We start from the raw sequence: 27798 nt of genomic DNA, 5'->3' as shown, positions 1-27798 counted from the left end.
TAATAGTTCCCACTCAGGATTTTTTGTGGGGAGTAAATGAGATAATATATATAAAGTACTTGCATATCAAGCACTTCATAAACATGTACTATTCCTGCTGCTAAAAATAAAAATTATTGTGACAGAAAATTAGGAGTTGAAATGCGATGGAGCCTGTCAATGTCCTGTGGCTAGCTGTAGAAATGCTAAGAGATTCTCTAGAGCCTCTTTTTCCTCAATTTCTGTTTTCCAGTTCCTTCAGTGATCCTTAAAGAGTGGTCTGCCTATAAAGGGAAGTCACCTCAAACCCCTGAGCTGGTGTCTGCACTGACATTTCGGGAATGGACTTGCCCAAACCTCAAGAAGCTCTGGCTAGGCAAAGCAGTTGAAGACAAGAACAGAAGGATGCGGGCCTTCCTGGCCTGTATGAAGTCAGACACTCCCAGTATGCTCAATCCAGCTAATGTCCCCACCCATCTGCTGCTCATGTGTTGTGTACTCCGGTAAGCTACCTGACAGGCAGGCGGCCAGTTCTTTCTCTTTTACTTTTTAAATATTTCCTTTAAGCATCTGCTTTTATGGTATTTCAAGGTGAGGAAATTTGTATTTTGTGTTTGGCTTATGCTCCAGAAACACCGAAAATGATTGTTCAGCCTCCTCAGTTTATGATCCTTGGTCATATCAGTCCATGCATGACTCCTCTTTTATATTTGATTATAGTTTAGTTTTTGTCTTGTTCAGTCCTCGTCCCTGATCCAATTTCCTTCTTTTATTCACCCATAGTCATCTACTCTTGGGTATTTGATGTGTGTCCTTCCAAGCCATCTTCCATATATTTATTTAGACATACATATATTCGTGCACAGTCTATGGTATTTTCTATGGGTAAAATTTTTTCCTTTTATGGCATGAATTATATTGTGCTGTACATCTCATTGTTTCTTTTTTTTTCCCTTTTTTATTGAGACGGAGTTTCACTCTTGTTACCCAGGCTGGAGTGCAATGGCACAATCTTTGCTCACTGCAACCTCCACCTCCTGGGTTCAAGTGATTCTCCTGCCTCAGCCTCCCAAGTAGCTGGAATTGCGGGCATGTGCCACCATGCCTGGCTAATTTTGTATTTTTAGTAGAGATGAGGTTTCACCATGTTGGCCAGGCTGATCTCGAACTCCTGACCTTAGGTGATCCATCCACCTTGGCCTCCCAAAGTGCTGGGATTACAGGCATGAGACACCCCGCCCAGCCTGTTTCTTTTTTTCACTCAATATTATTTTTGAGGTCTGTCCATATTCATATATTAATAATTCCTCTTCACTGTTGGGTTGTGTTCTATCAAATACTAATATCACAGCATTTTATTTATTGATTGATAGATAATTGTTTCCAGTTCTTTGGTTATTATTACAAATAGTGCTGCAAGGGATTTCTTCGTAGATGTCTATGCCTCTTTGTATTCCTGAGTCAGTTTAAAGTATATACTGAGAAGTAGAATTTCTGGATCCTGTAAAATATGCATGTAGCTTTTTCACTAAATACTGCCAAATTGCTCTAGATTATAGCTGCACCAATTTATATTCCTGTGAACAATACGTGTTTCATTTCCTCATATTATTGCCAGTACTAATATCATAAAACTTCTTAATTTTTGCCAATCTAGTATTTTCAAGTAGTATCTTTAATTTTAATTTGCATTTGACTACAGAGGAGGTTAATCTTCTGTTTTTATACTTATTAGCCATTTGAGTTTTCTCATTCTCTGAAGTACTTCTTTATTTGTCTTGCAAATTTTTTATTAGGTTACTTGTCTTATTTTGCTGATTACAGAAGTTCTTTGTCAGATATGTTTGTGTGTACTCTCAGATACACATGTAGCAAATATCTTTTCTATATTTCAGTGTGCATGCATGTGTCTATGCTTGTGTATCAAGTATCTTTTCCAGTCAGTCACAATTTGTTTAAACTTTATATATAGTGTTCTTTGTTTACCAGAAGTATTTCGTTTTTACAAGCCTTTTAAAAATTTAACTTGGCTGAGCGTGGTGGCTCACACCTGTAATCCTAGCACTTTGGGAGGCCAAGGTGGGCAGATCACTTGAGGCCAGGAGTTCAAGACCAGCCTGGACAGCATGGTGAAACCCCATCTATGCAAAGAAAAAGAAAAAAAAATACAAAATTAGCCAGACATGGTGGCAGGTGCTTGTAATCCCAGCTATGTGGGAGGCTGAGGCAGGAGAATCGCTTGAACCCAGCAGACAGAGGTTGCAGTGATCAGACATTGTGCCGCTGCACTCCAGCCTGGGCAACAGAGTGAGATTCTGTCTCAAAAAAACAAACAAAATTAGGCCGTGTGCGGTGGCTCACACCTGTAACCCCAGCACTTTGGGAGGCAGAGGTGGGTGGATCACTTGAGGCCAGGAGTTAAAGACCAGCCTGGCCAACATGGCAAAACCCCGTCTCTACTAAAAATACAAAAATTAGCTGGGTGTGGTGCTGCACGCCTGTGGTCCCAGCTACTTGGGAGGAGGAAGGATCACTTGAACCCTGGAGGCAGAGGTTGCAGTGAGCCAAGATTGTGCCACGGCACTCTAGTCTGGGTGACAGAGCGAGACTCTGTCTCAAAACAAAAACAAAAACAAAACTTTATTTTTATAGATTTAAGGGGTACAGGTGTCCTTTTGTCACATAGATATATTGTATAGTGGTGAAGCCTGGGCTTTTCACGTAGCTGTCACTCGAATAGTATACATTGTACCCATTAAGTAATTTTCAATCCCTCACCCCCTTCCCACCCTTCTGAGTCCCCAATGTGTATTATTCCACTGTCTGTGTCCATGTGCACACATTATTTACCTCCCACTTACAAGTGAGAGCATGTGGTACTTGACTTTCTGAGTTATTTCACTTAAGACAATGGCCTCTAGTTCCATCCATGTTGCTGCAAAAGACATGATTTCATTCTTTTTGATGGTTGAATAGTACTCCAGTGTGTGTGTGTGTGTGTATCACTTTCTTTAATCATTCATTCATTGATGAACATTTAGGTTGATCCCATACCTTTGCTATTGCAAATAGTACTGCAATAAACATACAGGTGCAAGCATTTTTGTTGTGGTTGTTGGATGCATATTTTGCAAATACTTTCTTTCATTCTGCAGGTTGTTTGTTTACTCTGTTATTTCTTTTGCTGTGCAGGAGCTTTTTCCTTTATGCCCATTTGTCTATTTTTGGTTTTGTTGCATTTGCTTTTGAGGTTTTTATTTATTTATTTATTTTATTTTATTTTTTTGAGATGGAGTATAGCTGTGTTGCCCAGGCTGGAGTACAGTGGCGTGATCTTGGCTCACTGCAACCTCAGCCTCCCAGGCTCAAGCAGTTCTCCTGCCTCAGCCTTCCGAGTAACTGGGATTACAGGTGCACGCTACCACACCCGGCTAATTTTTTATTTTAGTAGAGATGGGGTTTTACCATGTTGACCAGGCTGGTCTTGAACTCTTGACCTCAGGTGAGCCACCACGCCCAGCCCTAATTTTGTATTTTAGTAGAGATGGGGTTTCTCCATGTTGGTCAGGCTGGTCTCAAACTCCTGACCTCAGGTGATCCGCCTGTCTCAGCCTCCCAAAGTTCTGGGATTACAGGCATGAGCCACTGCACCCAGCTTTTTTTTTTTTTTTTTTTTTGAGTGGAGTCTCACTCTGTTGCCTAGGCTGGAGTGCAGTGGCACAGTCTCGGCTCACTACAACCTCTGCCTCTCGGGTTCAAGCGATTCTCCTGCCTCAGCCTCTCCAGTAGCTGGAATTACAGGTGTGTACTACCCCGCCCTGCTAAGTTTTGTATTTTTAGTAGAGACAGGGTTTCATTGTGTTGGCCAGGCCAGTCTCGAACTCCTGACCTCAGGTGATCTACCCACCTCAGCCTCCCAAAGTACTGGGATTACAGGCATAAGCCACCACACCCAGCCCATCTTGAATTGATTTTCATATGTGGTGAGAAATAGGGGCCCAGTTTCATTCTTCTGCATGTAGCTAACCAGCTATCTCAGTACCATTAAAAAGATGTTCTTTCCCCAGTATGTGTTTTGTCAACTTCATTGAAGATCAATTGGCTGTACGTATGTGGCTTTATTTCTGAGTTCTCTATTCTGTTCCATTGATCTGTGTGTCTATTTTTATACCAGTACCATGCTGTCTTAGTTATTGCAGCCTTGTAGTGTAGTTTGAAGTCAGGTAATGTGATGCCTCCGGCTTTGTTCTTTTTGTTTAGTATTGTTTTGGCTACTTAAGCTCTTTTTTGACTCCATATGAATTTTAGGATTGTTTTCTCTAATTCTGTGAAAAATTATGTTGGTATTTTGATAGGAATTATATTTAATCTGTAGATTACTTTGGACAGTATGGTTATTTTCACAATATTGAGTCTTCTGATCTATGGGTATGAATTGTTTATCCATTTCTTTATGTCATATATAATTTCTTTCATCCGTGTTTTGTAGTTTTCCTCGTAGAGATCCTTTACCTCCTTGGTTAAATATATTCCTAGGTGGAGTTTTTTTGTAGCTATTGTAAATGGGATTGACTTCTTGATTTGGTTCTCAGCTTGATCGTTACTGGTATATAGAAATGCTACTGTTTTTTGTACATTGATTTTGTATCCTGACACTTTACTGGTTTCATTTATCAAATCTAGGAGTCTTTTGGAGGATTCTTTAGGGTTTTCTAGATATAAGATGATATCATCAGCAAACAGGAATAATTTCACTTTCTCTTTTCCAATTTGGATGTCTTATATTTTTTTCTCTTTCCTGATTGCTTTGGCTGGGACTTCCAGTACTATGTTGAATAGGAGTGGTGAAAGTGGGCAAGTTACTTTTCTTGGAGACAGGATCTTGCTCTGTCACCAAGGCTGGAGTTGAGTGGCACAGTCACGGCTCATTGCAGACTCAACATCCTGAGCTCAAGTGATCCTCCTGCCTCAGTCTTCTAAGTAGCTGGGACTATAGCACATGCCATCATGCCCAGCTTGCTTATTTATTTATTTATTTATTTATTTAGAGACGGAGTCTCGCTCTATAGCCCAGTCTGGAGTGCAGTGGCTCAATCTCAGCTCGCTGCAACCTCTGCCTCCTGGGTTCAAGCGATTCTCCTGCCTCAGCCTCCTGAGTAGCTGGGATTACAGGGGCCCACCACCACGCCTGGCTAATTTTTGTATTTTTAGTAGAGATGGGGTTTCTCCATGTTGGCCAGGCTGGTGTCGAACTCCTGACCTCAAGTGATCCGCCCGCCTCAGCCTCCCAAAGTGCTGTGACTACAGGCATGAGCCACTGCACCCGGCCATGCCCAGCTAATTTTTTAAAGTTTTTTTTTTTTTTTTTTAGAGACAGGCTCCCACTATGTTGCCCAGACTAGTCTTAAACTCCTGGGCTCAAGCAATCCTCCCATTTTGGCCTCCCAAAGTGCTAGGATTACAGACATGAGCCACCATGCCCAGCCAGAAAGTGGGCAAATTTTTGCCAACCATTATAATTTCATATATATAGAAAAATTAGAATAATAGTACAGTGAACACTCATAACTGCCACCTAGATTCTATAATTAATATTTATCATTTTGCTTTACTTCATATAACTGTCCATTTATTCATCTCTAGGCATTGATTTTTCCATCTTTTTTACTGCATTTCCAAGTAAATTGCAGACATCAGTATACTTCTCCCTTCACTGAGAAGTATTTATTTTGGTTCTGTCCAGCCCATGATTTTGTACCTTTATGATGTGTGTTTTGGTGTCTTATTTAATAAATTCTCCCCTACCCCTAAGTCATAAAGATTATTTTTCTGGCCAGGTGCGGTGGCTCACGCCTGTAATCCCAGCACTTAGGGAGGCCAAATCACGAGGTCAGGAGATCGAGACCATCCTGGCTAACACGGTGAAACCTCGTCTCTACTAAAAATACAAAAAAAAAAATTAGCCAGGCGTGATGGCAGACGCCTGTAGTCCCAGCTACTCGGGAGGCTGAGGCAGGAGAATGGCGTGAATCTGGGAGGCAGCCGAGATCGCGCCACTGCACTCCAGCCTGGGCGACAGAGCGAGACTCCGTCTCAGAAAGAAAAAAAAAGAGATTTTTCTATGTTTTCTTATACTTTTATAATGTTGTCTTCCATATCAGGCCCTTAATACAGTAGATACTTATTTTGTACATGCTGTGAGAAAGGATCTAACTTTGTTTACTCTGCATAATATGCCAGTTTCCCAGCTTGATGTATTGAATGATCCTTTCTTTCCCCAACCTTTCTTATGTACCATGTTTGGTTTTTTATTTTTAGACAGTCTCGCTCTGTTGCCCAGGCTGGAGTGCAGTGGCGTCATCTCGGCTCACTGCAAACTCCACCTCCCAGGTTCAAGCGATTCTCCTGCCTCAGCCTCCCAAGTAGCTGGAATTACAGCCACGCACCACCACACCCAGCTAATTTTGTATTTTTGTAGAGACAGGGTTTCACCATGTTGGCCAGGCTGGTCTTGAACTCCTGACCTCAAGTGATCCACCCACCTCTGCCTCCCAAAGTGCTGGGATTACAGGCGTGAGCTACCATGCCTGGCCATTATGTACCACGTTTTTATATCTGTATAAGTTCATTCATGGATTCTATTTTGTTTCATTGCCCATTAGAGTCCTCATCAATATCACATTGTTTCAGTTATTAAGGGTTTGCAATTTGCCTTAATATCAGGCAGAACAAATCTCCACTCTTTGCTTTTCTTTTTTGAGAATTATACTAGCTATCTTTGCACCTTAGGAGCCCTTACTCTTCCATATATAATTTTTAATCAGTCTAGTTTCCACCAAAATGTTGTTGGGATTTTTTTTTTGTCATTGAATTGAATTTATAGATTAATTTGGGGAGCTTTGACATCTTTATAATGTTAAGTCCTCCTATCCAAAGATAATAGTTTACCTCTCCCATTTATCCAGGTTTCTTCCTTTGTCTTAGTAGAGTTAATTTTTTTCCATTAAGATCTCCTACATTTTAAATTAATTCCTAGGTACTTGATAGATATCGCTGTGATTATGTGTGATGTTCTAGTTTCTGTTACACTTTCTCATTGTTAAAAAAAAGTAAGTTTTTGTGCAAAGGGGAGGTCAAGCCCTACAAGTCACCAGAGAACTGCAGAGCACTTAGCTTTCAAAATGGGCAGACCTTAGTTTGAATGCTGGTTCTGGCATTTTTCAGCTTGGATATGTCACTTTAGCCTTTCCAAGCATCTCTTTCCTCACCATAAATGGATATAATTTTACTTCTCAGAGCAGTTTGAACATTGAGATAATGCATTCAGGGACCCTACCACATACTAGATCCCCAATATATGCTAATTTCCTAACCACCTTAACATTAAGATTAGTGACTTACAAAGTTTTCCCAATGAGAATAATGAGGCCGAGCACCGTGGCTCACACTTGTAATCCTAGCACTTTGGGAGGCTGAGGCGGGTGGATCATTTTAGGTCAAGGAGTTCAACACCAGCCTGGCCAACATGGTGAAACCCTATCTCTACTAAAAATACAAAAATTAGCCGGGCAGTAGTGGCACACACCTGTAATCCCAGCTACTCTCAGGGGGCTGAGGCAGGAGAATCACTTGAAGACCCAGGAGGCAGAAGAGGCTGCAGTGAGCCATGGTGCGCCATTGCACTCCAGCCTGGCTGACAAAATGAGACTCTGTCTCAAAAAAAAAATTGTTGGCGGTAGCTGGTGGCTCAAGCCTTAATCCCAGCACTTTGGGAGGCGAGATGGGTGGATCCGCGAGGTCAGGAGATCGAGACCATCCTGGCTAGCAAATTGAAACCCCGTCTCTACTAAGAAATACAAAAAATAGCCCGGTGAGGTGGCAGTGCCTGTAGTCCCAGCTACTCGGGAGGCGGCGGGAGAATGGTGTGAACCGGAGGCCCGGGCTTGCAGTGAGCTGAGATCCGGCCACTGCACTCCAGCCTGGGCGACAGCGAGACTCCGTCTCCAAAAAAAAAAAAAAAAAAAAAAAAAAAAAAAATTGTTTATTAAAGAATAATGATAAAGATTTATTCTTCTACTTCCTAATATGTTCCTGGGCCACAGCCCTACATTGTCCCATATTAACTCTGGAATTGTACATTTCATTTATCTTCTTTCTAAAATATATAGTAGGCCGGCGCGGTGGCTCATGCCCGTAATCCCAGCACTTTGTGAGGCTGAGGCAAGTGGATCACCTGAGGTCAGGAGTTCGAGACCAGCCTGGCTAACATGGCGAAAACCCGTTGCTACTAAAAATACAAAAATTAGCCGGGCATGGTGGTACGCACCTCTATCTAGTCCCAGCTATTCGGGAGGCTGAGGCATGAGAATCGCTTGAACCTGGGAGGCAGAGGTTGCAGTAAGCCAAGATTGCACCACTGTACTCCAGACTGGGCGACAGAGCAAAACTCTGTCTTGAGAAAAAAAAAAAAAAAAATACATATAGTAGCTCATTTTCCCATTTATTTAGTTCTCTACATTATATGGAATAGATCCAGGAACATAAAAACAATTAAAAATAGCTTATGAACAGCTATAATAACCATTATTACTATTATTATTATTATTATTATTATTATTATTATTATTATTATTTTGAGACGGAGTTTTGCTCTTGTTGCCCAGGCTGGAGCACGATGGTGCGATTTTGGCTCACCACAACATCCACCTCCTGGGTTCAAGCGATTCTCTGCCTCAGCCTCCCAAGTAGCTGGGATTACAGGCATGTGCCGCCACACCCAGCTACTTTTGTATTTTCAATAGAGACGGGATTTTACCATGTTGGTCACCATGTTGGTCAGGCTGGTCTCGAACTCCTGACCTCAGGTGATCCACCCGCCTCGGCCTCCCAAAGTGCTGGGATTATAGGCGTGAGCCACCATGCCCGGCCTATAATAGCCATTATAAAGACTGTGTTCTAGCTGGGCTTGGTGGCTCATGCCTGTAATCCCAGCACTTTGTGAGGCCTAGGCAGGTGGATCACTCGAGCTCAGGAGTTTGAGACCAGCCTGGGCAACATGGCAAAACCCCATTTCTACAGAAAAAATTTTTAAAAGCTTAGCTGGGCGTGGTGGCATGCACCTGTAGTCTCTGCTACTCAGGAGGCTGAATTGGGAGGATCGCTTGAACCCGGGTTTCGGAGGTTGCAGTGAGCCGAGATAGTGTCACTGCACTCCAGCCTGGCAACAGAGTGAGACACTGTCAAAAAAAAAAAAGAAAAAAAAGACTGTGTTCTAATAGGTTCTGTATATATGCCCACTGGAGAGAGTCCCTTAGCCTCCTATTTAACCTACTTGTTCTTTCTTTTTTTTTGAGCCTGCCACCTTGCCCAGCTAGTTTTTGTATTTTTAGTAGAGATGGGGTTTCACCATGTTGGCCAGGCTGGTCTCGAATTCCTGACCTCAGGTGATCTGCCCGCCTTGGCCTCCCAAAGTCCTGGGATTACAGGCGTGAGCCACCGCACCCGGCCTAACCTACTTATTCTTAATTTAGACGCATTTCTTACAGTTTGATTATCTGATTTTCCAGTGTACAACAGGTCAAAAGCAGCACAGGAAGTGAGACAGGGAGTATGATCTACTCTTAGCTCCAGCCCCAGTGACAGCAGTAGGTAGCCTGCTGCCTAAATGTAGAGAAAAAGATACAAATATTACTTTTTTAAAAGACCCCAAAAGAAGAGGCAATATCTGGAGTCATTAGTATAGGGTGAAATTATCCTGTAAAATTAATAACCCAATAGTTAGAAAGAATGAATGAGACCTAGTATTTGACAGCACAACAGGAGGACTATAGTCAATAATAAGTTAATTGTACATTTTGAAAGAAATAAAAGAGTATAAATGCGTTGTTTGTAACACAAATGATAAATGCTTGAGGGGATGGACACCCCATTCTCCATGATACAATTATTACACATTGCATTCCTATACCAAAATATCTCATATCCCATAAATATAAACACCTACTATGTACCCAAAAAATTAAAAATAAATTTAAAAATTGGGAAACTAAAGAAAATTAATAACCCAATGTTTATAAAACCCTAAAGAAGAGGTAGTGTGAGTACATATATGTACCTGGCAGTGTGCTAAGTCAGCCCTTTGTGTACAGTGCTTCCAATCTTCATAATAGTGCTGAAAAAGTAAGTGTTGTTTATCTCAGACTCAGTGATTTGCAAAGGTTACATAGCTAGTAAGGAGTAGTGAGAAGGTCACCAAGTCTCTAACTCCCAATTCCTGTGTTTTTTCTTTTCTTTCTTTTTTTTACATTTTTTTATTGTACTTTAAGTTCTGGGGTACATGTGCAGAATGTGCAGGTTTGTTACACAGGTATACATGTGCCGTGGTGGTTTGCTGTACCCATCAAGCTGTCACCTATATTAGGTATTTCTCCTAATGCTATCCCTCCCCCAGCCCCCTACTCTCCAACAGGCCCCAGTGTGTGATGTTCCCCTCCCTGGGTCCATGTGTTCTCGTTGTTGAACTCCCACTTACGAGTGAGAACATGCAGTGTTTGGTTTTCTGTTCTTGTGTTAGTTTGCTGAGAATGATGGTTTCCAGCTTCATTCATGTCCGTACAAAGGACATGAACTCCTCCTTTTTTATGGCTGCATAGTATTCCATAGTGTATATGTGCCACATTGTCTTTATCCAGTCTATCATTAATGGGCATTTGGGTTGGTTCCAAGTCTTTGCTATTGTGAACAGTGCTGCAGTAAACATACATGTGCATGTCTCTTTATAGTAGAATGATTTATAATCCTTTAGGTATATATCCAGTAATGGGATTACTGGGTCAAGTGGTATTTCTAGTTGTAGATCCTTGAGGAATCGCCACACTGTCTTCCACAATGGTTGAACTAATTTACACTCCCACCAACAGCATAAAAGCATTCCTATTTCTGCACATGCTCTCCAGCATCTGTTTTTTGTTTTGTTTTGTTTTGTTTTTTGAGACGAGTCTCACTCTGTCGCCCAGGCTGGAGTGCAGTGGCCGGATCTCAGTTCACTGCAAGCTCTGCCTCCCAGGTTTACACCATTCTCCTGCCTCAGGCTCCCGAGTAGCTGGGACTACAGGCGCCCACCACCTTGCCCGGCTAGTTTTTTGTATTTTTTAGTAGAGACAGGGTTTTACCATGTTAGCCAGGATGGTCTCGATCTCCTGACCTCATGATCTGCCCGTCTCGGCCTCCCAAAGTGCTGGGATTACAGGCTTGAGCCACCGCGCCCAGCCTCCAGCATCTGTTATTTTCTGACTTTTTAATGATCACCATTCTAACTGGCGTGAGATGGTATCTCATTGTGGTTTTGATTTGATTTCTTTAATGACCACTAATGAGGAGCTTTTTTTCATATTTGTTGGCTGGATAAATGTCTTCTTTTTTTTTTATTTATTATTATTATACTTTAAGTTCTAGGGTACATGTGCATAACGTGCAGGTTTGTTACATATGTATACTTGTGCCATGTTGGTGTGCTGCAGCCATCAACTCGTCAGCACCCATCAACTCGTCATTTACATCAGGTATAACTCCCAGTGCAATCCCTCCCCCCTCCCCATGATAGGCCCCGGTGTGTGATGTTCCCCTTCCCGAGTCCAAGTGATTACTGGGTATATACCCAAAGGATTATAAATCATGCTGCTATAAAGACACATGCACACGTATGTTTATTGCGGCACTATTCACAATAGGAAAGACTTGGAATCAACCCAAATGTCCATCAGTGACAGACTGGATTAAGAAAATGTGGCACATATACACCATGGAATACTATGCAGCCATAAAAAAGGATGAGTTTGTGTCCTTTGTAGGGACATGGATGCAGCTGGAAACCATCATTCTTGGATAAATGTCTTCTTTTAAGAAGTGTCTGTTCATATCCTTCACCCATTTTTTGATGGGGTTGTTTTTTTCTTATAAATGTGTTTAAGTTCTTTGTAGATTCTGGGTATTAGCCCTTTGTCAGATGAGTAGATTGCAAAATTTTTCTCTCATTCTGTAGGTTGCCTGTTCATTCTGATGATAGTTTCTTTTGCTGTGCAGAAGCTCTTTAGTTTAATTAGATCCCGTTTGTCAATTTTGGCCTTTGTTGCCATTGCTTTCAGTGTTTTAGTCATGATGTCTTTGCCCATGTCTGTGTCCTGAATGGTATTGCCTAGGTTTTCTTCTTGGGTTTTTATGGTTTTAGATCTTATGTTTAAGTCTCTAATATATCTTGAGTTAATTTTTGCATAAAGTGTAAGGAAGGGATCCAGTTTCAGCTTTCTGCATATGGCTAGCCAGTTTTCCCAACACTATTTATTAAATAGGGAATCCTATCCCCATTGCTTGTTTTTGTCAGGTTTGCCAAAGAGCAGATGGTTGTAGATGTGTGGTGTTATTTCTGAGGCCTCTGTTCTGTTCCATTGGTCTATATATCTGTTTTGGTACCAGTACCATGCTGTTTTGGTTATTACTGTAGCCTTGTAGTATAGTTTGAAGTCAGGTAGCGTTTGCCTCCAGCTTTGTTCTTTTTGCTTAGAATTGTCTTGGCCATGTGGGCTCCTTTTTGGTTCCATATGAACTTTAAAGTAGTTTTTTCCAATTCTGTGAAGAAAGTCAATGGTAGTTTGATGGGAATAGCATTGAATCTATAAATTACTTTGGGCAGTATGGCCATTTTCACGATACTGATTCTTCCTATCCATGACCATGGAATGTTTTTTCATTTGTTTGTGTCCTCTCTTATTTCGTTGAGCAGTGGTTTGTAGTTCTCCCTGAAGAGGTCCTTCACATCCCTTGTAAGTTGGATTCCTAGGTATTTTATTCTCTTTGAAGCAATTGTGAATGCAAGTTCACTCATGACTTGGCTCTCTGTTTGTCTGTTATTGGTGTATAGGAATGTTTGTGATTTTTGCCCATTGATTTTGTATCCTGAGACTTTGCTGAAGTTACTTATCAGCTTAAGGAGATTTTGGGCTGAGATGATGGGGTTTTCTAAATATATAATCATGTCATCTGCAAACAGGGACAATTTGACTTCCTCTTTTCCTAATTGAATACCCTTTTTTTCTTTCTCTTGCCTGATTGCCCTGGCCAGAACTTCCAACACTATGTTGAATAGGAGTGGTGAGAGAGGGCATCCCTGTCTTGTGCCAGTTTTCAAAGGGAATGTTTCCAATTTTTGCCCATTCAGTGTGATATTGGCTGTGGGTTTGTCATAAATAGCTCTTATTATTTTGAGATACGTCCCATCAATACCTAGTTTATTGAGAGTTTTTAGCATGAAGGGCTGTTGAATTTTGTTGAAGGCCTTTTCTGCATCTGTTGAGATAATCATGTGGTTTTTGTCATTGGTTCTGCTTATGTGATGGATTTTGTTTGTTGATTTGTGTATGTTGAACCAGCCTTGCATCCCAAGAGTGAAGCTGACTTGATCGTGGTGGATAAGCTTTTTGATGTGCTACTGGATTTGGTTTGCCAGTATTTTATTGAGGATTTTTGCATCGATGATCATCAGGGATATTGGCCTGAAATTTTCTTTTTTTGTTGTGTCTCTGCCAGGTTTTGGCATCAGGATGATGCTGGCCTCATAAAATGAGTTAGGGAGGATTCCCTCTTTTTCTGTTGTTTGGAATAATTTCAGAAGGAATGGTACCAACTCCTCTTTGTACATCTGGTAGAATTCGGCTGGCTGTGAATCCCGTCTGGTCCTGGACTTTTTTTGGTTAGTAGGCTATTAATTACTGCCTCACTTTCAGAACTTGTTATTGGTTGTTCAGGGATTCAACTTCTTCCTGGTTTAATCTTGGGAGGGGTTTTTTCTTTTTTTTTCCCCCCCCAAGACAGAGTCTCGCTCGGTTGCCCAGGCTGGAGTACAGTGGCACGATCTCAGCTCACTGCAACTTCTGCCTCCCAGGTTCAAGCGATTCTCCTGCCTCAGCATCCCAAGTAGCTGGGATTACAGGTGCCCGCCACCACACCTGGGGTAATTTCTGTATTTTTAGTAGAGACGTGGTTTCGCCATGTTGACCAGGCTGGTCTTGAACACCTGACCTCAGGTGATCTGCCCGCCTTGGCCTCTCAAAGTTTTGGGATTACAGGTGTGAGCCACCGCACCCGGCCTCCTGTGTTTTTAAGAAGACAAAATGGTAGGAAAAAAATGCAGTTTTAACGATTAGCATAAAGTCTGGTTGGAAATTTAAATTTTAAATGAAAGTTAACTTATCCTTAATACTGCAGTGTCAAGCAATATCAAGTAAACACCAGGTGGGAACATTGAACTATAGCCTAACTGAGTGCTAGGAGCCTATACTCCTCAATTTCTTACACGAACTATAATAGGTAAAAGATTCCTAGATGGCCTAGTGAAATTGAGTCTTCTAGGAAAGGTTGATACAGTTTGAGAAGGGCAGAATCTTTGCACATACAATAGTCATCACTTATGAGGGAGGGACACTGAAGAACTCTGTCAGGCTTCTGGAGGTGAGGTGCAGCCCTGCTGAATGGGAGAGGCATGCATCAAGGCTTTATCATTTCTAGCAAAAATTCATTCAAATATCAACAGTTTTCCAGAGATGGAACGTGAAATTGGACAAGGTTTCTCGTCTTGGTTTATGGGTAAAGTTGAGGAGTCTCTCTTGAGAAGCAAATATTTTAAGAAGCAGTGGATTCACTCTCAGCTATAACAAGATATTTGGATTAACCATGTGCCATCCTGATACATCAAGAATAAAGATATATAAGAACTAGTATTCATTCACTTGACAGAATAATTCTAAAGTCCATCAGGAAAGGCAAATGAACAAGAGTAGCTTAGAAAATGTAACAAAAAAATAATAATAAGCTATATCTTGGTCCTGCAGCAGGACTGTTATTGGAAAAAAAAAAAAAAAAAAGAGATGTTTTGGCCGTATTACATACTGAAGTATATTATAAACTCTTACCAAAATAATGTAATATTGTCACAAAAATTGACAGCTCATTGTTTTAGGGCAGATAATACTGAATAAGACCCTTGACACATTAGAACTTAAAATATGCTAAAGGAAGCATCACAAATCAATTAGGAAGAGATGCATTTTTTAAATAATTATTTAGAGAATTGGATTTGTATTTGGGGAGAAAACACCCATTTAGAGCCATGCCTCACATACATTCCAGATGGATTAATTATAAAGATAAATGTGAAAAAAGATAAAAGGCAGAATAAAAGCTAAGCAATTATTTACTGACCTTGAGATAGGAAAGGGATTTTTTTTGGTTGTTTTATTTCTTTTAGGAAAGAATTTTTTAAAATGAGAATATACAAGCCTTAAGCCCAGAGTATTGTCAGAGACAGTTAACAATCTTGGTGACAGGAAAGGCAAAATACCTCAGTTGCCTGAGATATAGGCAAACTGAAAACTACAAAACACTGTTAAAAGAAATTATAAAAGGTTTAAGTAAACAGAAAGATACCCCATGTTCATGGATAAGATAAAATCCTTCTTATTGATTTCTGACTAGAAAAAAAGAAGATAAAATATTGTTAAGATGGCAATACTACCCAAATTTATCTACATATGCGATGGAATCCAAATTCCCAGCTTTCTTCTTTGCAGAAATTAACAAACTAATGCTGAAATTAATATGTAAATACAGGCTGGGCACGGTGGCTCACTCCTGTAATCCCAGCACTTTGGGAGGCCGAGGCAGGCGGATCATGAGGTCGAGAGATCGAGATCATCCTGGTCAACATGGTGAAACCCCGTCTCTACTAAAATTACAAAGATTAGCTGGGTGTGGTGGTGCATGCCTGTAATCTCAGCTACTCAGGAGGCTGAGGCGGGAGAATCGCTTCAACCCAGGAGGCCGAGATCACGCCACTGCACTCCAGCCTGGGCGACAGAAACTCTGTCTCAAAAAAAAAACGTAAATACAAGGGACCCTGCTGTGGTTGAATGTCCCCTCCAAAACTCATATTGAAACTTTATCCACAGTGTGGTAGTATTGAGTGGTAGGGCCTTTAAGATGTGATTTAATCGTTAGGGCTTTACTCTCACAAATGGGCTAATCCATTCAAGGATTAATGGGTTAATTGATTAATGGGTTATCATGGGAGGCGAACTGGTGGCTTTATAAGAAGAGAGACCTCATATAGCACATGAGCATGATCGGCCCCCTTACCATATGACCAGCAAGAAGGCTATCACTAGATGCAAGAAGCCCCCCAACCTTGGACTTCTTAGATTCCATAACTGTAAGAAATAAATTCCTTTTCTTTATAAATTACCCAGTTTCAGGTATTCTGCTATAAGCAACAGAAAATAGACTTAAGAGGCGGGGCACAGTGGCTCATGCTTATAATCCCAGCACTTTGGGAGGCCAAGGTGTGGGAGGATCACTTGAACCCAGGAGTTCGAGACCAGCTTGGGCAACATAGACACCCATCTCTACAAAAAAACAAAAAAGCCAGGCATGGTGGCATGCACCTGTAGTCTCAGCTACTTGGGAGGCCGAGGTAGGAGGATCACTTTAGCCTAGGAGGTGGAGGCCATGATCACGCCACTGCACTCCAGCCTGGGTGGGTGACAGAGCAAGACCCTGGCTCTTAAAAAAAGAAAAAAAGAAAAAAAAAATTGGTACTGAGAAGTGCGGCTGTTTCTGATAATGAATACCTGAAAATGTGGAAGCAGCTTTGGAACTGGGTAATAAGCAGAGGCTGGAAGAATTTGGAGGAGCAGGCTACAAAAAGCCAAGATTCTAGTGAAGGCTTAGAGCACAAGAAGACTAGGAAGAGTTTATAACTCCTTAGAGATTGGTTAAATGGTTACAACCAGAATGGTGATACAAATATGGACAGTAAAGGCCATTCTGATAAGGCTTCACATGGAACTGATGAGCGAGGTATTGGAAATGGAAGTAGAGGCCATCCTTGTTATATATTGGCAAAGAACTTGGCTGGACGGTGTCCATGTCCAAGGGCTTTGTTGTAGGCCAAACTTGAGAATGATGAATTCTGGTATCTGGCAGAAGAAATTTCTTATTTTTTCTTTTTTTTTTTAATTTTTTTTTGAGACGGAGTCTCGCTCTGTCACCCAGGCTGGAGTGCAGTGGCACCATCTCAGCTCACTGCAAGCTCCGCCTCCCGGGTTCACACCATTCTCCCGCCTCAGCCTCCCGAGTAGCTGGGACTACAGGCGCCCGCCACTACGCCCGGCTAGTTTTTTGTATTTTTTTTAGTAGAGACGGGGTTTCACCGTGTTAACCAGGATGGTCTCGATCTCCTGACCTCGTGATCCGCCTGTCTTGGCCTCCCAAAGTGCTGGGATTACAGGCTTGAGCCACCACGCCCGGCTGGCAGAAGAAATTTCTAAGCAGCAAAGTGCTCAGGTTACATCTAACTGTTTACAGTGAACTGCTACAGAAAAGGGAAACAGAGCAGAAACATTTGGAAAATTCACAGCCTTGCCATGTGGTAGAGAATGAAAAAGAGTTTTCAGGAGTGGAACCAAGGATGCAGAGGAGCCACCACTTTATGCCTAAAAGGGAGCCAGGTGCTAATAGTCAAAACAACGAGGAAAAGGCCCTAAAGGCACTTCAGAGATCTTTAAGGCAGCCCCTCCCTTTAGAGGCCCAGAGCCCTAGGAGGACAGAATTGTTTGGGAGTGGAGGAGGCCTGGGACACAGCTGCCCTGTGCCAACTCGGGAAAGCTGCTTCCCTCATCTCAGCCCCTCCAGCTGGAGCAGCCATATCTCACATGGCCCCAGGTGTGGCTCATGCCTCAGCCCAGGAAGGCAGCAGCTCAGGAAGGTACAAGTCGTAAACCTTAGTGGCATCCACATGATGATAATTCTGCAGGCCCGCAGAAAGTAAAAGCTGTAGAGGCTTCGCAACCTCTACCCATTAAAAGGATCTCATTGAAAGCCTGGGAGCCCAGGTAGAGACTTGTTGCAGAGCCAGAGCCACCACAGAGATCCCCTACTGTAGCAATGCCCAGCAGGAACATAAGGTTGGAGCTGCCACAGAGTCTCCAACCAGGGTAATGCATAGTGGAGCCATGGGAGCGGGACTGCCACTGAGTCTCCAGAACTGTGGGGTCACTGGCAGCATGCATTGCCCACCTGGAAAACCTTCAGGCAATGGATTCCAACTAGTTTGAGCAACCATGTGGCCTATACTCTGCACCCATACAGACGGGGCTATCTGAGGCCTTGCGGGTTGGGCTTCCACCACAGTGTGTCCAGGAGGCCCCACATGGAGTCAAACAAGATTATTCTCCAACTCTAAGATCTTGTGTTTTGTTTTGTATGTGTGTATGTGTGTGTGTTTTGTTTGTTTGTTTTAAGACAGAGTCTCTGTCACCCAGGTTGAAGTGCAGTTCACTGGGGCCTCAAATTCCTGGGCTCAAGCAGTCCTCCCACCTCAGCCTCCTGAGTAGCTGAGAGCACAGGTACTTACCACCATGGCCAGCTAGTTTTTTTGTTTGTTTGTTTGTTTGTTTGTTTGAGATGGAGTCTTGCTCTGTCGCCCAGGCTTGAGTGTGTTGGCACAATCTCGGCTCACTGCAAGCTCCGCCTCCCGGGTTCACACCATTCTCCTGCCTCAGCCTCCCTAGTAGCTGGGACTACAGGTGCCTGCCACCACATCCGGCTAATTTTTTTTTGTAGTTTTAGTAGAGATGGCATTTCACTGTGTTAGCCAGGATGGTCTCCATCTCCTGACTTCATGATCCGCCCACCTCGGCCTCCCAAAATGCTGGGATTACAGGTGTGAGCCACCACGCCCAGCCCATGGCCAGCTAATTTTTAAATCTTTTATAGAGATGGAGCCTTACTGCGTTGCCTAGGCTGGTCTCAAACTCCTGGATTCAAGCGATCCTCCCGCCTCAGCCTCCCAAAATGCTGGGATTACAGGCCAATTCTAAGATCTTGGAAGTAGACAACTTGTTTAGATTTCACAGGCTCACAGATGACAGTTTGGACTTTTGAGATAAATTCAGTTTCTTTATATATAACCCACTGTCAGGCATTCTGTTATAAGCAAAAGAAAACGGACTAATAATACAAACTCAGAATAGCCAAAATAATGTTGAAAAAAAGAACAAACACTGTACAGTTTCAAAATTTACTACAAAGGTATAGTAATCAAAAACAGTGGAATAAGGATAGACATATAAATTAATGGAATTACATTTGAGTGTCCAGAAATAAACTGTGCTGTTTGTGGTCAATTAATTTTTGACAAGGATGCCAAGATAATTCAATGGGGGAAATACAGGCTTTACAACAGATGGTTGGATATTAACACGCAAAAGAATAGTTAGACCTCTACTTCACACTATATACAAACATTAACTCAAAATATATCATAGACTTAAATGTCAGACTAAAAACTTTAAAACTCTTAGAAGACAAGAGCTATAATTCTTCATGAACTCAGATTAGGCAGTGGTTTCTTTGATATGATGCCAGAAGCATAAGTAACAAAAGGAAAAATAGGTTAGACTAGATCAAAATTGAAAATTTGTGTGCTAGAAACAAGACTACAAATAAAGTGAAAACACAACCCACAGAACGAGAGAAAATATTTGCAAACCATGTATCTGATAAGGGCCTAGTATCCATAATATATAAATAATTCTTACAACTCAAACAATTGGCTGGCCACACTGGCTCATGTGTGTAATCCCAACACCTTGGTTCACGTCTGTAATCCCAACACCTTAGGTGTGAAAATTGCTTGAATCCAAGAGTTTGAGGCCAGTCTGGGCAACATAGCAAGACCCTACCTCTACAAAAAAATCTTTAAAAAGCAGCTAGGCGTAGCTGTGCACCTGTGGTCCCAACTACTCTAGAGGCTGTGGTGGGAGGATTGCTTACGCCCAGGAGGTAGAGGCTGTTGTGAGCCATGATCATGCCACTGCACTTCAGCCTCGGCAGCAGAGCAACACCCTGTCTCAAAAAAAAGAATTCCTACAAGTAAAGCAATAAATGATGAATAAATCGATTTTTTTAATGGGTAAAATATTTGAATAGACATTTCTCCAAAGAACATATGCAAATGTCGGCCGGGCACTATGGCTCACGCCTATAATCCCAGCACTTTGGGAGGCCGAGGAGAGCAAGTCATGAGGTCAGGAGTTCGAGACCAGCCTGACCAACATGGTGAAACCCTGTCTCTACTAAAAATACAAAAATTAGCCAGGCGTGGTGGGGGCCTGTAATCCCAGCTACTCAGGAGGCTGAGGCAGGAGAATCGCGTGACGCCAAGAAGGGGAGATTGCAGTGAGCAGAGATTATACCACTGCAGTTCAGCCTGGGCAGCAGAGCGAGACTCCATCTCAAAAAAAAAAAACAATACAAATGTTCAATAAGCACATGAAAAAATCATCAGGGAAATACAAATCATAACGACAATGAGAAACCAGTTAACACTCATTCAGGTGCTATAATCAAAAAGACAAGTGATCAGGAGTGGGAGATTTAAAAAGAAGACATCCAGCAAGTGTTGAAAAGGATGTGGAGAAATTGGAACCCTCATACATTGCTGATGGGAACATCAAATGAAGACACGTGTCCACACAAAAACATGTTCACAAATGTTCATGTAGAATTATTCGTAATAGGCCGGGCACAGTGGCTCATGCCTGTAATCCCAGCACTTTGGGAGGCCGAGGTGGGTGGATCACCTGAGGTCAGGAGTTTGAGACCAGCCTGACCAACATGGTGAAACCCCGTCTCTACTGAAAATACAGAATTAGCCAGGCATGGTGGTGCATGCCTGTAGTCTCAGCTACTTGGGACGCTGAGGCAGGAGAATCGCTTGAACCCAGGAGGCAGAGAGGTTGCAGTGAGCCGAGACCGTGTCACTGCACTCCAGCCTGGGCAACAAGAATGAAACTCCGTCTCAAAAAAAAAAAGTAATAAAAAAATAAGCCAGGCGCAGTGGCTCACGCCTATAATCCCAGCATTTTGGGAGGCCGAGGCGGGCGGATCACGAGGTCAGGAGATTGAGACCATCCTGGCTAACACGGTGAAACCCCGTCTCTACTAGAAATACAAAAAAGTAGCCAGGTGTGGTTGCAGGCGCCTGTAGTCCCAGCTACTCAGGAGGCTGAGGCAGGAGAATGGCGTGAACCTGGGAGGTGGAGCTTGCAGTAAGCTGAGATCACGCCACTGCACTCCAGCCTGGGCGACAGAGCAAGACTCCATCTCTAAATAAATAAATAAATAAAAATAAATAAAGACTGAGTCCTCCTTCAAAAAAGAAGATATAAAAAGGAGAAGATCAGTAACTGACTGTATCTATGTCCCAAAATACATACAATTAAAAAAACTAAGCGGGGAAATATTTGCAACAGTTAGGACACTGTTAATATTCACAATATATAAAGACTTAGGCTGGGCGCGGTGGCTCACGCCTGTAATCCCAACACTTTGGGAGTCTGAAGTGGGCAGATCACGAGGTCAGGAGATTGAGACCATCCTGGCTTACATGGTGAAACCCCATCTCTACAAAAACTACCAAAAAAATTAGCCAGGCGTGGTGGCGGACGCCTGTAGTCCCAGCTACTTGGGAGGCTGAGGCAGGAGAATGGCGTGAACCCGGGAGGCAGAGCTTGCAGTGAGCTGAGATCGTGCCGCTGCACTCCAGCCTGTGCGACAGAGTGAGACTCTGTCTCAAAGAAAAAAGAAAGACTTAGATATCAGAATAGGTATCTAAGATAGCACAGATGGGTCAATGACAGTCTCTTCAGACTCATTTGCTTAGAAGAAACAGAAGCCATTCTAGCTCTCTCACTTTTCCTCTCTTTTTTTTATTTTTTGGTAGAGATGGGGTCTTGCTACTCCTGGCCTCCACCTCACAAAGTGTTGGGATTATAGGCATGAACCATCATGCCCAGCCCACTCTAGCTATCTTACTTTACATAAAGGTATAACAGGTAGTCTCCTAGTCATCCAAGGACAAGAAAAGTAGTATACACAGGGAGTGGTCCTGGAAAGGCAGGAACAGAGACTGCCCACTCTCTCCTGGGCCTGCATAGGTAGCTCTTCTTTCTGCATGTGTTTTATAAGGTCGATGCATCACTTAGCTCAAATTCTGAAGACTCTGATTGGCAAGCCATGAATTGTTTCACTTGGATCAGGTATCCACTCCTTGTCCAAATAGCTGTCAGTGTTATAAAAATAGGGCTTTACGTTATCTGAGAAGGGGCATAGACAGAACAGGCAAATTAATATGTCTGTGATAGACATAGATCAGTCATAGAAGTAGATAAGTGTTTGAGAAATATATGCAACCTCATCCTCAGCAATCAAAGAAGTTTAAATAATGAGAGACTTATTTTCTGCCCATTAAATCATCAGTGATTAACGGTGACAGTCAATGCTGATATACTGCTGGGATAGGATGTAAATTGGGTCTGGTCTGGAAAACAATTTTGCTGTATGTATTAAGGACCTTTAGAATGAATATAACCTATGACCTAATAATCCCACTTCTAGGAATCTATGCTAAGGGAATGAATAATCAGAGATACAGGCAAGATTTAATATGTAAATATCTTTGTAGTATTATAATAAAAGAAAATATATTAATAGTAATTTACGGGAATGTTTAAGCTAACTGATACACCCACATGCTGAACATGCAGTCATTAATCATGTTTTTGAAAAGTATTTAATGAACAAAAATTTCTCATCGTATAATGTCGAGTAAAAAAAGCAAGATACGATATTCTGTATATAGTATGAAAAAGTTGAGAATTCAGATGCCAGGAGTAAAGAAGCCACAATCATAGCGATCTTAACAGTGCTTATATCTAAATGGTAAGATTACAAATTATTTCTTTTTTTTATTTTTTAGAGACAGAGTCTCGCTCTGTGGCCCAGGCTGGAGTGCAGTGGCATGATCTCAGCTTACTGCAACCTCCGCCTCCTGGGCTCAAGCAATTCTCCTACCTCAGCCTCTCGACTAGCTGGGACTACAGGTGCACGCCACCACACCTGGCTAATTTTTGTATTTTTAGTAGAGAAGGGGTTTCACCATGTTGGTCACACTGGCCTCAAACTCCTGACCTCAAGTGATCCACCTGCCTCAGCCTCCTAAAGTGCTGGGATTACAGGCATGAGCCACCACACCTGGCCTTATTTTTCTTATTAATATTTTTTTATTTTATTACTTTTAGCCAACTCACACCATATTTTTTATTTTCTTTATGCTTTTTTACATTTTCTGAACGAGAATGAACTTAAGCTTTTGTAATATACTTTTGTATATAGAATAAAATTGTAAATGTTATTTAAAATTAAAAGATGTGGCCTGGCACAGTGGCTCACACCTGTAATCCCAGCACTTTGGGAGGCCGAGGCAGGCAGATCGCCTGAAGTCAGGATTTCAAGACCAGCCTGACCAACATGGTGAAACCCCATCTCTTCTTAAAATACAAAATAAGCCAGGCATGGTGACGCATGCCTGTAATCCCAGCTACTTGGGAGGCTGAGGCAGGAGAATTGCTTGAACTCGGGAGGCAGAGGTTGCAGTGAGCCGAGATCGTGCCATTGCACTCCAGCCTAGGCGACAAGAGTGAAACTCTGTCTCAAAAAACAAACAAAAAAAAGACGTGGGCTGGGAGCAGTGGCTTATGCCTGTAATACCACCACTTTGGGAGGCCGAGGCAGGCGGATCACTTGAGCTGAGGAGTTTAAAAGCAACCTGGGCAACATGACGAAACCCTAACTCTAATAAAAAATACAAAAATTATCCAGGTGTGGTGACACGAGCCTGTAGTCCCAGCTGCTCAGGAGGCCAAGGTGGGAGGATCACCTGAGCCTGGGAGATCAATACCGCAGTGATCCATGATCACACCACTGCCCTGAGCCTGTCTCCAAAAAAAAGATGTGGAGTAAAAGGGGAGCTACCGAGTATTAAAGCACATTTAAAATTTAAGTCACTATGATGCTGGCATGAGAAATAGACATGGAATAAATAGGATAGGAACAGATTTTTGTATGTATGAGAATGTAATATATGATAAAAGAAGAACTTTACCAAATTGTAAAGAAAGGATTATACCATAATTCGTTCAGTTACAAATGGTAACTAAGAGCACCTGCTGTGCCAGGCACTATGCTGAGTGCTGTTTTGGTTTTGGGGGTTTTTTTTGTTTTGTTTTGTTTTGTTTTGTTTTTGAGACAAGTTCTTGCTCTGTCACCCAGGCTGGAATGCAGTGGTGGAATCTCTGCTCACTGCAGCCTTGACCTCCTGGGCTCAAGTAATTCTCTCTCCCACCTCAACCTTCTGAGTAGCTGGGACCACAGGCATGAGCCATGACTAATTTTTTTTTTTTTTTTTTTTTTGAGATGTAGTCTTGCTGTGTCACCCAGGCTGGAGTGCAGTGGCACGATCTCGGCTCACTGCAATCTCCACCTGCTAGGTTCAAGCCATTCTCCTGCCCTCCTGCCTCAGCCTCCCCAGTAGCTGGGATTACAGGCACGCACCACCATGCCCAGCTAATTTTTGTATTTTTAGTAGAGATGGGGTTTCACCATGTTGGCCAGGCTGGTCTTGAACTCCTGACGTCGTGATCCACCCGCCTCGGCCTCCCAAAGTTCTGGGATTACAGGCGTGAGCCACTGTGCCTGGCTGCCATGACTAATTTTTAATAATCTTTTGTAGAGATGGGGGTCTCTACAAAAAGACTAGCCCAGGCTAGTCTTAGTGCTTTTATGTACTTTTTCTCCTTTACTTATTACAACCTTTTGAGATGTAGGTGGTGCCATCCTCATTCTAAAGATTAGCAAACTAATTCCCCTAGAGGTCCAGGGGATTTAGTTGCCCAGAGTCACATAGAAAAGGAGTAGCGGAGGCCAGGTGCAGTGGCTCACGCCTGTAATCCCAGCACTTTGGGAGGCCAAGGCAGGCAGATCACGACGTCAGGAGATCGAGACCATCCTGGCTAACACAGTGAAACACTGTCTCTACTAAAAATACAAAAAATTAGCCGGGCATGGTGGCGGGCACCTGTAGTCCCAGCTACTCGGGAGGCTGAGGCAGGAGAATGGCGTGAACCCAAGAGGCGGAGCTTGCAGTTAGCGGAGATCCTGCCACTGCACTCCATCCTGGGCGACAGAGCCAGACTCCGTCTCAAAAAAAAAAAAAAAAAAAAAGGAAAAAAGAAAAGGAGTAGTGGAACCTAGATTAGAACCAAGGATGTCAGTCTCCAAGTTTGCATTCTTTGCCGTGACATACTTTGTAGCTAAAGTTCTTAGCAAGGTATCTAGAATATCAGAGGCATTTAGTAAATGTTATTCTTATGGATAACTTATAGTTTGCTGCATATATTAAAGCTTGTATGTAATATTTGTAGTAATGTAACACTAATAGCAATAATAAAGCTGTCATCATTAAAATTGAGGAAATTCCTTGGGAATAAGTAATGCTGTTATTTTCCAGGGAAAATCCCCAGTGGAATCATATAATTCCAAAAATCGCACATGATGAAGCATCAATAAATATTGGTTGATTTAATAATTATTTCCTGCTGCCCCATTTCTGAGCCTCTCACTCCTGTGACTCATTAGACCCTACATACTGTCTCATAATTCATTCAAGAGTAGTTGAATAGTAGGGTGGGCCCAAAGATGGAGCTAGCATTTCCTTATAAATATCCTGACATTGACTTATTAGTTCAGAAAACATCTATTAAGCATCCACTCTGGCATGTAGTCTATTAAAGTTAGAGAGACATTTAAAATTGCAAATTAACATTAAACTACAAACCAAACAAAAAGCTCCAATCCCTAGGAAATTAAATGTTCCCTCCTCTGTGGAGCCTTATCTAGATTCTCTGAGGTAAATTTAGTCACTGACTCAGAGCACCCAGAACAATCTGTTCAGCTTCTAAAATCACACCCTTGCATTGTGTTAGTCTTTCTGTGAGTTCGCTGTTCTCCCACACTTGGCTCCTTTAGGTCAATTTTTCTTGCACAGTGGTTCAGGATATGACTGGTAAAATTCTGCTTTGAAGGATTTTTGTTGAGTTTTGTCTTGTTTTGTTTTTGGCTTGGCATGACCTGATTAATGCATCAGTCGCTCTTCCAATAAATATTTATTAATACCTATTCTATGCCATGTACTTGGCTAGATAGTTCATAGTAAATAAAGGATAATAAACACAAACAAAGGCAAACAGGCAAGATCCTAGACCTCATGGGAACTCATATGGGCACTTAAAAAGAATGTGTTTTCTTTGTATTAAGTCAGTCAAGTATTTAAACCTTATTTATTGTACTATTCAAATCTTCTGCAAATTTAAATGTATTTTAGGTATGGTTTACATATTATAGCTTAATAGTGGTATATAAAAGTTTTGCACTGTAATTGCATTTGCGTTCATTTTCTTCTATTTTTGCTTTACATTTTGCCAATGAAATAAGATGGAAAGGTTAAAAATGAAAGAATGGGCAAAGGTAAATCAAGGAACTATAAATCCAAAAAAAGAAACAATATTAATAACCAGAGCCAGTCATTATCAAACCAGTCCTTCTGACAATCCTACAGTGTCTTCCTACAATTTCGGGATGAAGATCCAAATTCCTTAATCCTGTTTTTGAGTCTCTGTTCTCTGGTCTACTTTCTTTTTTATTTCCCCCACACACACAATTTCTTCTTTGTTGTCATCTTCTTCATCGTCATTGTTTCCTCCTCCTCCTCCTCCTTCTCTCTCCCCCCTCTCCCCACATTCTGTCTCCCACACTAGAGTACAATGGCATAATCTCGGCTCATTATAACCCCCGCCTCCCAGGTTGAAGCGATTGTCCTACCTCAGCCTCCTGAGTAGCTGGGATTACAGGTGCCCGCCACCACACTCGGCTAATTTTTGTAATTTTAGTAGAGACTGGGTTTCACCACATTGGCAAGGCTGGTCTCAAACTCCTGGCCTCAAGTGATCTGCCCGCCTCAGCCTCCCAAAGTGCTATGATTACAGGCATAAGCCACCACACCCAACCTTTTTTTTTTTCATTCTTTTCTTTAGCAACTCTATTTAATCCTCACAACCACCCTGTAAAAAGAGCAGGGCAAATTTTATTATCCCCATTTGGTAGATGAAGAAACCCAAGGCTCAGAAAGGTTAAATAATTTGTCCATAGCTATCAACTAGTAGGTGGAGGAACCAACACTCAAATTCAGATCTTCTGTCTCCAAAATGCATGCTCTTTCTGTTAAAACATTCTGGGCTTTTATGTGAACTTCACTTATCCTGGGCCATGTCTTGAGTACCATGATATGGTTCATGACCGCACCTTCCACCACCTGAAGCCCTCAGTGTTCCTCAGGCTGCCGCCAACCTGGCCTACTTGCTAATCTTGCCTCCTGTTACTCCAAACATGCTTAACTTCAGCAATATGGAAGCTGGTGCATTGTGCTGAACCACACCTTCAGGCCTTCACACATCATACTCTTCACTCAACCTGGAACATCCTTTCCCCACCTTTTGTCTCACTAAATTCTACAGGCCCTTTGAAACTGAACTCTTGCTGACTTTTCTCAGGATGCCATCTCTCACCTTTACAGTCATGGCCCTCTTCTATGCTCTCATAGCAAGCACTCTGTGCATTCTTCCATCTTGGTACTTAACACACTGTCCTGTCATTATCAATGTACATGACTGTTTCCTCTACCACCCAGACTGGAAGTAACGAAAGCAGAGATTCTTTTTCCTTCATTCAGTTAGTATTGCCAAAATCTAGCCAAGTACTGGCTCGTGATAGGTTCTTAACTTCATAAGTTTTTGTGACATGAATAAGTGAGCTTTT

The 27798-nt window shown here is 42.1% G+C and overlaps 1 protein-coding gene across 3 annotated transcripts in view; it reads left to right on the top strand.

Moving 5' to 3' along the window:
* Window positions 1-27798, top strand: part of FAM120C (family with sequence similarity 120C) — a 118138-nt gene that overhangs the window by 67099 nt on the left and 23241 nt on the right. For all 3 annotated transcript variants that reach the window (XM_009197678.4, XM_009197677.4, XM_003917761.5), the window contains exon 10: window positions 233-482. In XM_009197678.4, the coding sequence (XP_009195942.2) occupies window positions 233-482 (250 nt within the window). The remainder of the gene's footprint in view (window positions 1-232; window positions 483-27798) is intronic.

Source organism: Papio anubis, chromosome X (assembly GCF_008728515.1).
Source record: "Papio anubis isolate 15944 chromosome X, Panubis1.0, whole genome shotgun sequence".
In the NCBI taxonomy this organism is placed as follows: Eukaryota; Metazoa; Chordata; class Mammalia; order Primates; family Cercopithecidae; genus Papio; species Papio anubis.
This window is presented reverse-complemented; position numbering and strand designations above follow the sequence as displayed.